A 14,078-nucleotide genomic window follows, 5' to 3' on the forward strand; every position below is an offset into this window, starting at 1 on the left:
TTAAGACTAAAATTGCTATTTAATATATCAAAACTGGGAAACAGTGAGTCACAGCTAAAACCCATTCATCTCTATAAGCAAATGCAAACATATTTTATGAACTATTTTTTTGCTAATGGGTTTTGTTATTTTTCAGGTACACCATCAAAGATAATTCCAAAAAGCATACTGAAGTGTGGGATCCTTCTCCAGAAGAAATTATTTCAAATGAAGTAAACAACTTAAATTCTGTGACAGCAAAATCTCTACCTAATGAGAATCTTCAGTCACTTTACAATAAGGAACTGCCTGTGCATATTTGTAATGTAATATCTCCTGAGAAGATTTATGTTCAGTGGTTATTAACAGAAAACTTACTTAATAGGTATATGATATAAGGGAAACATATATTGCATATGATTTTATTCTCTTTTCTATATTTTATTTCAAAGATCTAGAAGTCATAAATGTAGAATTTTAAAAATAGCTATATTATTTCAGCTAAATAGTCTACTTTTTACTAGTTAAAAGTGTACAGTTATTATCTTTACTGGCTAACTTCACTATATTAGAATGTATTCATTCCACAAATCCTTATTGAGCACCAATTATTTGACAGCCAGTGTTCTAAGTGTTGGGTTACAGTGGTAAAAACACGGACAAGTCTTTGCTTTATAGAGCTTAAATTCTAGTAGAGGGAGAAACAGTGAACAAATAAAATATTGAGTGTAGCAGATGGTGATAAAGACAATTTTTAAAAAAGCATTTGGGGAGGAAGATAATTTTAGAATGATCAAGGAAGACCTCACAGAGACAGTGACATTTGAAATGGATCATAAAGGAGGAAAGGGAAGTAAACCATGAAGATATCTGGGGGAAGTTCATGTCAGGCAGAGGGAAGAGCTAGTTCAAACACCCTACAGTGGAAATAGTCTGGGTAATCAAGGAAGAAAGAGATTCAGTTGGGCTGGAGTAGACATGTGGTCAGAGAATTGTATGTTGTCAGAAAAGATTTAGAAAGTTAAAATATTTTTTCTTTACGTAGTTTAGAAGAAAAGATGGTAGCTGCTTATGAAAACTCACAATGGGAACCTATTAAATGGGAAAATGATATGCACTGTGCTGTTAAGATTCCAGATAACAATCAGTGGCGAAGAGGCCAGATCATCAGAATGGTTACAGACACATTGGTAGAGGTAAATGCAGAGTTAAAAATATAGTCATGAAAGTACACCCATTTTGTATTTTTATCCTGGATTTATTTAATTCATTTTTTATGAAGCTTTTCATTTGCAAAACAAATTTTTATGTATTATCTTTCCATAGACTTAAAGTTATTGTTTTCATAGGTCTTGCTGTATGACGTGGGTGTTGAACTAGTAGTGAATATTAACTGTTTAAGAGAACTTCAAGAAAACCTAAAGACAATGGGAAGATTATGTTTGGAATGCTCTCTTGTTGATATAAGGTAGTTTTTAGCTGAGTAAATTTTCTCATTAATGAATGTGATTTTAAGTATATTTCCTTTGGGATGGGTTCCGGTCAGCTTTAATTATGCTAATATATTCTTAAATTTTCATAAAATCTAGTTAATTTTAAGGTTTTAAAGAAGAGGGAAAGATAAAAATTTGAAGCACATGTATTTTTGTGGTATTAAGGAAGTAGAGATAGATGAGTATGACAGATATCTCCATAAAATTCAAAGTGTTAAATTAAAAAAAAAAAAACTTGAGGAACAAAGACATATAGAAATAAAATGTTGCCAAAACCGGTTTGGCTCAGTGGATAGAGCGTCGGCTTGCAGACTGAAAGGTCCCAGGTTCGATTCCGGTCAAGGGCATGTACCTGGGGTGCGGGCACATCCCCAGTAGGAGATGTGCAGGAGGCAGCTGATGGATGTTTCTCTCTCATCGATGTTTCTAAATCTCTATCTCCCTTCTTCTCTGTAAAAAATCAATAAAATATATAAAAAAAGAAATAAAATGTATTTCATAAGCATAGGATTACATTGGAAAGCTAAAAATGGGTAAATTACCAAAAAGAGTGACTTTGAGAGGATTCTGGGAAAATGGCATGGTATAGTTTTTGAGTCTACTAGAATTCTACCATAAACACAGAGCAAAACTAAAAACTGTACAGTCAACACCTGAAACAAAAATAGGCAACAAGGCTTCACCTATGAGTCCCCAAATACAAGTAGATGTGGCACACAGAAACCAACCGGTATGACGTCAGCAGTAGTGTGGGAGCATGTGGAGGGAAAGTTGACTGGCTGCCAACAGCTCTGAGAAAAGGAATTGGGAAGAGCGTTTCACTGAGGCAGACAGGCCAGTATGAGAACAGCAACCCAAACAGAGAAGGGAGTAGTGCAGGAAACTTTGTAGTTAAACGCGAGAGACCTGTAATGTGCCAGTCCTGTGGTGCTGGAGCCTTCCTAGCTGTGTAAGCTCTCAGCCATCTCAGCTCCCTTCTATGACCCTACAACTGAGGAAAGACAACTGGGAAAAAGAGCCTGATTTGAGGAAGACAGAAATGGGGCAAAGAAAAGATACAGATAAAAGCAGGGCAGAGGAGTAGAGGAATATCAAGTATGAGGCCCCATTTTCTGTCACTTTGGGAAAGCAATACAACAGAACCAGGAAGCTAGAAAAGCAATATGAATCGCCCCTTTCTCCTAAGCACAGGAGATTTTTACTTAAAACATGATCAAAAGCAAGAGTTACAGTTGAATTCCATGCAAATTATTATGAGAAAAAAGAATAAGGGCCAGTTGCTCAGTGGTTAGAGCATCTGCCTGCACACCAAAGGGTTGCTGGTTCTATTCCTTGTCAAGGGCATGTACCTGGGTTACAGGTTCAATCCCTGGCCCTGGTTGGGGCATGTGTGGGAGGCAACAATCAGTGTGTTCCTCACATTGATGTTTCTCTCTCTCCCTCTCCCTCTCTCCCCTCCCTTCCTCCCTTCCACTCTCTCTAAAAATCAATGGGGAAAAAAATCCTCAGGTGAGGATTAACCAAAAAAAGGAATAAGGAGCCAAAAATGACATGCTTACAACATAATAAACTATAATCTTGACATTTCAGAATGAATTAAAACTTTTTGAAAATGATAGACACTGTGAAGAACAACATAAAACAATTAGAAAAACTCAGAAATAAGATACAGAAAAAGGATGATTTGGGGTGGTGAAGGCCTGGGGGAGGTGAGGTGGAGGTGGGTTAGACGAGGTCAATGGGGGAAAAGGAGGACATGTAATATTTTCAACAATAAAGATTTTTAAAAAGAAAAAGGATGATTTGAAAAAGATAACACTCAGGAAAGAATTTGAAAATAAAAGAAAATTCTATCAAAAATGTAGACTAAACTAGAGAAAACACAAATACACAATAAACAATGCCTTAGATAAATACAAGATAAGGACAGATTTTTGAAATTAAAAAAAAAATCAAAAGGATTCAAAAGAAAACAAAAGATACCTAAATTGACCAAAAAGAAAAAGACTCAACATATATGTAATAGGAATTTCAAAGAAGAAAACTAAAAGAAATAGAACCAAATGCTAAAAACCCAATTCAAGAAAGTGTTTCTAAAACAAAAGACAAAACTATATATTGAAAGGGAAATCAAGAATGTCAACATTGAGAGATTATCTAGTAAAATGATTGAACTTTTAAGAGAAGTAAAATCACACTGTCATCACCAACACTTTGTGTCAGAGATAATGCAGTAACATTTTTTAAATACTCAAAGTGGCAGGCTATGAGTTTTATGTCCAGCCAAACTGACCTTCAAGACAAAGACTACAGACAAACTTATATGAACACTCAGGAGTGTTGTTCCTGAGGAATCTGTAAGAGAACAAGCTTTAGGTAAAAAGACATGAGAGATTTTGAAATAAGGACTGTTGGTGAACATTACATTTACTTTACCTCAGAACTATGATTAAATGATAATTATTAGGGAAACAGTATAGCATGCAAAGTAAATATGACAATTTCAAAAATGAGGGGAGAAAGTAGAGTACCTATGAAAACTTGAATAAACTTTCTGTTTGTCTTATTGGTATTAACTAGGAGTAAGTACTTCAAATAAAATGTTGGGGGAAAACAAAAAGAGGTTACTAACAATATTGATTTTATATTGGAACTATATTACTATGTTATATAAACAAATCAGTAAAATGGTAAGAAAAATGAAATTCACTATCTGTACATAGCATGGCCTAGACTTTCAGAGAGGAACTTCTTCAAAAACACTTAAAACACAGTAAGTTGACTATACATTCTTACCAGAATATAACCTAAGGACAAAAAAGTCTCCTCCTTACCCCAATCATCAGTTGTTTTCATTAATCTCAAAGTGGGTTGTAGTGTTGTGGAATCTACTGTGCATGTATTGTGGGGTAAGTCAAAATAGTAATTACATACATATCATTAAGAACTGGTGTGGTATACAGATGATAAAGGTGTAAGACTAAGGTTAACTTACCTTGTACTCCTGATTTTGAATTATAAATATCAACAGAAACTCTTGAGGTGTTTTCATTGTTAAAAACAAACAAACAAACAAAAACACCTTTTTTTAGCCTTGTAACATGAAGGCCCAAGTCATAATGAGCTATGCTGGTATGCAAATTGAGGCCTCCAAATGCCATTTCCCTCAACAGAAATTGATGCTCTTTGGGAAAATGTTCAATTCTAGGTCTGGGGCAGGAAATGTACAATATGAGCCTAGAATATCTTTTTTATATATATATTGTATTGATTTTTTACAGAGAGGAAGGGCGAGGGATAGAGAGTTAGAAACATCGATGAGAGAGAAACATCGATCAGCTGCCTCCTGCACATCTCCTACTGGGGATGTGCCCGCACCCCAGGTACATGCCCTTGACCGGAATTGAACCTGGGACCTTTCAGTCCGCAGGCCGACGCTCTATCCACTGAGCCAAACCGGTTTCGGCCAATATGAGCCTAGAATATCTTGCCACAGCAAAAAGCAAGAAAGCTGTAAAGAATTATTAGGATTATAACAAAAGAATTCAGCCAACCTGAATAACTTCCACTGACCAAAGATGGGACAGTTTGAACATCAGTAGGATAATGGTAATTGGTAAAGCATTTGATATGTTTAAATCCCTAAGTATAAAGTGATTTAAAAAAACAAAACAAAAACTCACTGCTTACTTTTAGAGGATTTTAGGGAATCACTTCATTATTCCAAAAAGTGGTGAATAGGGGAAATGAGGTTTTGTCTTGCTTTTCCTATATGCTCTACAGTTCAATTTATAAAGTTTTTTTTATAAATATTCCAATTAACAAAGGAAGAGTGACATCATTAGAATGGCATCATTTTATAACCCAAATAAACACAGAAGGGAATCTAGATGACAGGTATCAGTTGTACTATCACAAAAAGAGAATCAGACATTGTATACTTCCTGATAGAAGTACACAGTATCACCTATGAATAGTGTTGCTGGGGGGAAAAAATACAAGCCTGAATCTGATCAAGAGTCTAGACCTCACTATGAATTGAAAGGAAATATAAGGAACATGTTAAACACTGTGGCAATGGAAGCAGCTAAGTTCAGACCATGGAAACTACCAGACAGATAACTCAGTTTCTTCAACAGAAAGTTGCAAGGGAAAGAGATGAAAGGGGAAATAATACATATCAGCCATTCATGATATATGGACTTTGTTCACCAATTCAGTCTTTTTGGAAACATCAGAAAAAAATGACCACCATCTGAATGGTTTATATTAAAGAACTAGAGGCCTGGTGCGCGAAATTTGTGCACTCAGGACGGGGAAGTGGGGTGTCCCCGGAGCCCTTGGGGGATGTCTGACTGATGGCTTAGGCCCACTCCAGGCCTAAGCTGTCAGTTGGACATCCTTAGTGCTGACACAGAGGCAGGAGAGGCTCCCGCCGCAGCTGCTGCACTCGCCAGCCATGAGCCTGGCTTCTGGCTGAACAGCGCTCCCCCTGTGGGAGCGCACTGACCACCAGGGGGCAGCTCCTGCATTGAGTGTCTGCCTCCTGGTGGTCAGTGTGCATCATAGCAATCGGTCATTCTGCCGTTTGGTTAATTTGCATATTAGCCTTTTATTATATAGGATTATTAAGTGTTTTAGATGAGATAATACTGTGATTATGTTTGTTTAAAAATACTATCTTTTGGAAATACAAACTAAAATATTTTCAAATAAAATGTTATGTCTGAGACTTGGTTAAAAATAATCAGGGATTGGGGTATGTAGAAGTATAAATGAAATAAAATTGGTCATGTATTTATAGTTGTTGAAGCTGAGTAATAGATACATCAGATTTTTTATATTCTCTCTGCTTTTGAATATGTTTGAAAATTACCAAAATAACTTTTTAAAGGTGAATTCACCAGATTTTAAATAAAATATTCAGATAATCTTCAGGTATAAAGAAAAATCTATAAATAAGATATAGCTTAAAGGGATATAGCAAAATACAGTCTGTTCTGAACAAATAATTAAAGAGGAAATATTTGGTAAAACTCAATATGGCTCTTCATAAATCTCAATGTTGACCTGAATCTTATGGTTTTCCCAGGCTAGAAAGGAGTCACAGGAGCACTTAGCATGTGTCTAATTATCCTCAGACTTCTTTCTGAACAGTAAAGAAGTGGCAAATTCCTGATTCTTGGAGACCTTCCTTCTTAGATAAATCTATGGCAATAAAGCCATAGTGTCTTTGTAACAAGAATTATAGAATCTTAGGCTTGGAATCCAACTTAGAGGTGTCATGACAGTAATTTCTTTTATACCTGTCCTAGTACATGTACATTCAAGACCTGCTTGAAAACCTCCAGTGTTATAGAGTGTATTTACCCTCAAGGAAACTTGTCTATTAGGCAGCTCCAGTTGCTAATATCTCCTTACACTGCATTGCAGTTGGTCTCCTCATGTCTTCCACACATCCTCATTTTGTCTCACAAACAAACCTCTTGATTCTTCTACCATCAGATATGGAAAGGTCGATACCACATTCCACTAAGACTACTAATATTTTTTTTCTTCCAGGCTACTAGTTTTGTCAAATAATCCTAAAATAACATGATTTTTAGATTTTTCCTGCTTCTCCAAATGTTTTTTGGTTTAAATTAGAAGAATTATTTCAGATACATTCTGAGCAATTCTCACTAAAACTATGAATGTGATTCTTTTCATTACATTTGGTTAGTGTAGTGTATTTAAATATGTATTTTGTGGAGGTGAGTTAGTTTGAATTTCTTAAGCAGTTTTCATTGAACCTGCATAGACCTTGTGAATATTAGTAAAAATCCCAGTGGTGTGAATTGTAACTCCATTTTACTTTCAGTTTTATAATGATAGTATAGAAGCTTCAAGTACATCAGTCTCTATTTGTTGACTCGATCAGAATTATCATGCCCCATCTCCCCCGAAGGAGGAGATATCGCCAACTGAAACAAGTCAGCATTTACACCCAAAGACCCAGCACTGAGCTGGAGGGCAAGATAGGCTTTGATGTCTTTACATGGGCTTTCCACATAGAGGGGCTTCATAGGCGTGACACTTGCTCTTATTTGCGGGAACTATTAGGAAACTATAGCTTTCTATACACTTAAATCATTCATTTATTTTTTTTCACCAAAATATAGTTTTACATTTATTCCTTTCAGATTTCATCTAATTGGTTTCAAAATTCAAATATTGTTTTTTAACATCTAGGCTGTCCTTTCTAATTCATTATCTGTAAATTTGAAAGCATATCTCTATGTCAGGTTGTAGTTTGCAGTTTGTGGGCCAGATCCAAGTAATGTACATCATGTATTTGGCCTACAGAAAGTTTTTAAACTTTTAAACTATCAACGTTTTCTTAAAAAAACAGGTACCACTTAAATATTTGGATTTCTAGCTCCTGTTGACAGAAATCAGAATACCTAGTTACTGAAATAACAATGTTGCCAAAAACTAATTGGCCTTCCTTCCAGAGGTTAAAAAGTCATTAGCTATTGCTAGGTAACTACTATTCACCATGGAGTAGCAGATCCATCTGTAATTAAAGCCTGTGGGGGGATCATTTTCTTGGTGCTTTGGTATACTACCTGCAGTTAACCATCATGCAGAGAAGCTCATAATTTGGGATTATATCATTTTCTCCCTAATTTGAAGCAAATCCATCTAGCCGTTTGCTATTACTTGGCTGAAAGATATAGATATAGATATAGATATAGATATAGATATAGATATAGATATAGATATAGATATAGATATAGACACATACACACCCGTGTGTGTGTGTGTGTGTGGTGTACATTTTCCAGATATGCGCACAAATAGGAATAGTACAAATCTGTTTAAAAATAAAGCTAAAGATCCCAAGACCCTTTCAATGTTATTATAAAAACCTAATGGACCATTTAAAGTTACTGGTTTATCCAACCTCTTTTTATCTTACCCACAAGGAACTATCTCATCATTAGAATAGAGGGATGAACAAAAGGCTATGAAATGGGGAAGAAAATAACACAAAGCCATGTTTAAATTAATTTCTTACTACATATGCAGTTGATTCAAATACATATGTACCTGGTGGTTATTTTATTTTTCTGTGTCCTATGCTGTTACAAAACAAGTTGTCCTTTTTTGTTTTAGACCAACTGGTGGGAGTGACAAGTGGACAGCGACAGCTTGTGACTGTCTTTCACTGTACCTAACTGGAGCTGTAGCAACTATAATCTTACAGGTGTGCAGTGGGGTTCCAATAGATATGCACTGATTATTTCATTGATGTTTTTTACAATTCCATGTATTTTCTTGTTGACAAAATAACAGTGAGCTTTTTTTTTTTTTTTTCAAACTTGGTCTTATAATACCTGTTTGGTAAGAGATGTAACATAAATAATCATATGAATGAATCAAAGCATTTACTATTCTTGAGTTGATAATTTGCATGCTACAAAACAATTTATGCTAGAGTATATTTCTGAAGCCTTTTGATATTCATTCAAACTGGAAACTTTAGTTGGGCTTCTAATGAAGTCAGGTAAACTATTTCATAAAAAGTGTGTATGTGAGTATGGATTTGAGAAGAGGGTATATATATATATATGTATACATATATACATATATATATGATATATCATTTTAGAACATTAAAAAATACTCATTGCCTCCTTTACATTTTCTAATACCTTTTATCACATTAATAATCAGAATTTTCATATATAAGTAATTTTCCCATGTTACTTTTGTTTCTGTGTGTACTTTCTTCATTTTTACGATTTATATGAAACAGAATATGTTTTGTAGTTCTTTTTCTTTTTATAGTAAAAAAAGCCACAACTGGAAAAATATATTTCAATCTATAATTTGCAGAGTTTTGGAGAATAGAGAGCTTATAACTGATGGTGTAACGCTCCCCTCCCCCTCTCTGGGGTGGAAAAAAAAAGTACTTGCCTGGGAATTTTCTTTTTGGCTTGGAGAATGTGGAGGAAATGCCTGTGAAAAGTATATTTTGTAGCTCTGGCCAGCATTGCCCAGTGGTTAGAGTGTCGGCCCATGCACTAAAGGGTCTCGGGTTTGATTCCTGGTCAAGGACATGTACCTGGGTTGCATAGTCCATCTGTCTCCTCTCTCTCCTCTCTTTCTTCTCTCTCCTTTCTCTTTCTCTCTCTTTTTTTTCCCTCCCTCTCCCTCCCTCCCTCCCTCCCTCCCTCTCCCTTCCTCTCCCTTTGTCTCCTTCTTCCTCTCCTCCCTCTCTCTTCCCCCCTCCTCCTCTCCCTCTATTCGTTGCCCCCTCGCCCCCTCTCCTGACCTCCATCTCTCCCTCTCCTCTTCCTTCCTCCCTCCCTCCCACTCTTTCTGCTTAGAGGGCTTCCCTAAATGTAGAAACATATCCTTAGGAGAGGATTAACAACAACAACAAAAAGTATATTGTGTAGATTTCATTTTTGTGTCTCATACTTACTCTGCTCTTAAACCACTAGGAAAACAACACGACATGGCCATTACCTGTGAAAATTTTTTGCAGAAATGAAAAAGGAGAGCGTGTTGATGTCTCTAAATATTTGATTAAAAAGGGCTTGGCCTTGAGAGAAAGGAGGTATGGACTTTCTTTTTTTTTTTACATCAGTTTGTGATGAAGGCTTCTTATTTACCTGTATGCTTTCCTGTCTGTGTGCTTTCAAACCTAAATTGCATCTCGTTTGCTCTTTTAAATGATAAACTAAACCTAAGGAGCCAGCTCAGAAACAGATTCCTTCATGATTGCCAGTTCCTTTATTCAATCCCATCAGCTCTTGCATATTTAAACCCCTCTTTAAACTGACATGTTTGCTTCTCTACTTTTCCCTTTGCTTTGGCATTTACACTCCAACCTAAAGGAAAGGAGATGAGGGGATGGTATAGTCGGTACCAGATCTGTACCCTTTGGCTTCATGTGCTTAGGCAGAAATGTTTAAGCTTTATGTTGACAATTCTGGTATACACCAAAAATGTGTTTTTGTGAAACAGAAATGGGTAACAGAAATGTAATTGAACAATATTTACATTTAAAGATCTTTTCAGGCACATCTTTCGCGGTTTAAGTACTTTTGGTCCATGGGGAGAATGAACATGATATTGCAATAGCCCTAGCTTCCTTTACTCTCTCTCCTTCTAAATGTATAGGTCTATGGAAATTATTGACATACTACAGGCCTGGTGCATGAAATTAATGTACGGGGTGGGGCGGGAAGGTTCCCTTAGCCCAGCCTGCATCCTCTCGCAATCCAGGACCCCTTGGGGAATGTCTGACTGCCAGTTTAGGCCCAGTTGCCCCTAACCACTCACCTGCTTGTCTGATTGCCCCTAACCACTCTGCCTCGGCCCCCGCTATGGCAGCTTCATCTGGAAGGACATCCAGAATGACATCCAGAAGGTTGTTCAGCTGTCCAGTCTAATTAGCATATTACAGTTTTATTATTATAGATGTTCCAAGTAGCCACTTTGTATTATGCATGGCCAAATCTCTTTTTTTTAATACTACACTAGAGGCTCAGCGCGTGAAATAGCATGAGACCCAGACCCGGTGCACCATGGGACCCAGCGTCAAGTCCTGCTGGTGCCACGGGACCCATCAATGCACCTCCTGGTGACCAGTCTTTGGTTGTTATGGTGTTACGACCACTGGGTTTTTATTATATAGATTATTACATGTTCTCTTATTTGGACCCCAGTCCTGATGAAATGGAAGGAGAATGAAAAATCAGAAATGGAATGGGTCATAAGGTGGTTAGCCATGCCTGCTAGATGCTAACCTAATGCTGGACAGTGGCCTGCGGCTGCCCCTGCATCTTTAGTCCCATGTGTGTCTCTTTTGGTTCACTGACTTTCCAGGGGTCCTCAAACTACGGCCCGCAGGCCACATGCGAAAACATTTATCCGGCCCGCCAGGTGTTTTTGCCGCCGCTGCCTGTCCTGCTTAGCAGCCGACTCATCCCTGACCCGCAGTGCACATGTGTGGAATGTCTGAGGGACAGTGAACTGGCCCCCTGTTTAAAAAGTTTGAGGACCTCTGCGACTAAAGCAATTCCTAATAAAGAAATGTTAAAGTGAACAATGCTGGGCAAGCTAATAGCACTAATAGATAGCATCTGCTTTTATGGAACTGAAACTACCAGCTGTCTCAAGGCTGAGAACTATAAGAGAGCTGTGGAAGGTGTGAAATTATGTAACTTTATCAATGCTTATTTCCTTTTAAAAAATACAGGAAAATAGATGAAACAAAAATTTGCTATAATTCTGCTAAAATAAGAAATGCTAGTATTTCCTAGGATTCTTTTTTGTAGGCATACTTTTTTTATAATTGTAAAGGAATAACAGGAAATTTAAAAAATGGAGTGTATATAGCATATTACCATTAACATTTAATCTGAATAGTACTATATTTTTAAGAGACTCATATTATCTTTGTGTTATTTTATGAATGTTGATAACTTGCCAGGTGTATATGTGAACTAAATTAGAATCAACGTGATTGTATTTCCCATTGACATCTAGTTGACTTATACTTAAGATGTACCAATGAGATTTGAAGAGAGAATAGCATGGAATATGAGATTATAAAGCATTTAAGTGAAATCAGTCCTTTTTTATTATGCTTATTCATAATTTAAAGTAATTTTCATTATAAATTATGTTCCATTTCATGTAATAAATTAGACTAGACTACAGCAAATATTATATTAGAAGGATTCTGTTTATATTATTTTCTCCAGAACTTTTTATTGCTCATGTTTAGATGTATTCTTTTTTGAATGTTACAGAATTAATAAATTAGATAATAGCCATTCATTATCTGAGAAGTCTCTGGAAATCCCCCTGAAACAAGAAGATTCAATGGTTACTAAGTGTATTAAAATTAACTCTGACCCTGACAAAAAAGCTGCTGATATTATCAATGAACACAGGGTGTCTGCATTTAAGGAGAACATTCTAGAAGCAAGAACCCCTGGATGCTATAAACCACCAGTTATTCCCAACATGAAAGTATTTGAGGCAGTAGTCAGTTGCATTGGTGATGATGGAACAGTATTTGTGGTGCCTAAGTCGTCAGGTAAGATCTTTTATGTTATGTAGGATTCATCAGTATAAGTCCTAGCTAGTAAGACAGACATGGATTTAAATACTTTGGACAATATTTAACCTCTTCCAACCTCATTTTCACTGGGGTTTTATGAGGGTTAAATGAAATAATGAATGCAAAGTGTTTTTCACAATGCCTAGCACATAACCAATTATTGAGACATTGGGAATAGACATTAAGCTTAAGATAAACATGGGGATGGTTCCAGGTTCCACAGATTTTTTTTAAAAAAATAAATCTTTATTGTTCAGATTATGACAGTTGTTCTTCTTCCCCCCCCCCCCCCATCGCTCCCCTCCACCCGGTTCCCACTCCACCCGCTGCCCTTAACCTCCACCCCCTCATCCTCATCCATAGGTGTATGATTTTTGTCCAGTCTCTTCACGCACCTCCCACACCACTTTCCCCCCCGAGAATTGTCAGTCCACTCCCTTTCTATGCCCCTGTTTCTATTATATTCACTAGTTTATTCTGTTCATCAGATTATTTATTCACTTGATTTTTAGATTCTCTTGTTGATAGCTGTGTATTTGTTGTTCATAATTTGTAACTTTACCTTTTTCTTCCTCTTCCTATTCTTAAAGGATACCTTTCAGCATTTCATATAATACTGGTTTGGTGGTGATGAACTCCTTTAGCTTTTTCTTATCTGTGAAGCACTTTATCTGACCTTCAGTTCTGAATGATAGCTTTGCTGAATAAAGTAATCTTGGTTGTAGGTTCTTGGTATTCATCACTTTGAATATTTCTTGCCACTCCCTTCTGGCCTGCATAGTTTCTGTTGAGAAATCAGCTGACAATCTTATGGGTACTCCCTTGTAGATAACTGAGTGTCTTTCTCTTGCTGCTTTTAAGATTCTCTCTTTGTCTTTTGCTCTTGGCATTTTATTTTTTATTTATTTTTATTTTTTATATTTTTTTTGCTCTTGGCATTTTAATTATGATGTGTCTTGATGTGGTCCTCTTTGGATTCCTTTTGTTTGGGGTTCTCTGCGCTTCCTGGACTTGTAAGTCTATTTCTTTCACCAGGTAGGGGAAGTTTTCTGTCATTATTTCTTCAAATAGGTTTTCAGTATCTTGCTCTCTCTTCTTCTGGCACCTCCATAATTTGGATATTGGTATGCTTGAAGTTGTCCCAGAGGCTCCTTACACTATCTTCATATTTTTGGATTATTTTTTCTTTTTGCTTTTCCAGTTGGGTATTTTTTGCTTCTTCGTATTTCAAATCTTTGACTTGATTCTTGCAATCCTCTAGTCTGCTGTTGGATCTTTGTATATTATTCTTTATTTCAATCAGCGTACGCTTAATTTCTGACTGGTCCTTTTTCATATCCTCCAGGGTCTCACTAAATTTATCAGCAATTTCTAGAAAATTCTTGAAAAACCTTGTAATCATTGTTTTGAACTCTATATCCAGTAGTTTGCTTTCCTCCATTTCTATCATTTGTGACCTGTTTCTTTGTCTCCGCATTTTT

At 36.5% G+C, this 14,078-nt stretch overlaps 1 protein-coding gene across 1 annotated transcript in view; it reads left to right on the forward strand.

The window, feature by feature from the left end:
* Positions 1-14,078, forward strand: part of RNF17 (ring finger protein 17) — a gene marked incomplete at both ends in the record, with an annotated part of 152,520 nt that overhangs the window by 104,814 nt on the left and 33,628 nt on the right. Inside the window, 6 exons of the mRNA XM_081083577.1 lie at positions 137-364; positions 1,025-1,175; positions 1,329-1,447; positions 8,631-8,721; positions 9,965-10,080; positions 12,284-12,573. Coding sequence (XP_080939703.1) covers positions 137-364; positions 1,025-1,175; positions 1,329-1,447; positions 8,631-8,721; positions 9,965-10,080; positions 12,284-12,573 — 995 coding nt within the window. The remainder of the gene's footprint in view (positions 1-136; positions 365-1,024; positions 1,176-1,328; positions 1,448-8,630; positions 8,722-9,964; positions 10,081-12,283; positions 12,574-14,078) is intronic.

The sequence above is a fragment of the Myotis nattereri genome, assembly GCF_964212035.1.
Source record: "Myotis nattereri genome assembly, chromosome: 2".
Taxonomy (NCBI): Eukaryota; Metazoa; Chordata; class Mammalia; order Chiroptera; family Vespertilionidae; genus Myotis; species Myotis nattereri.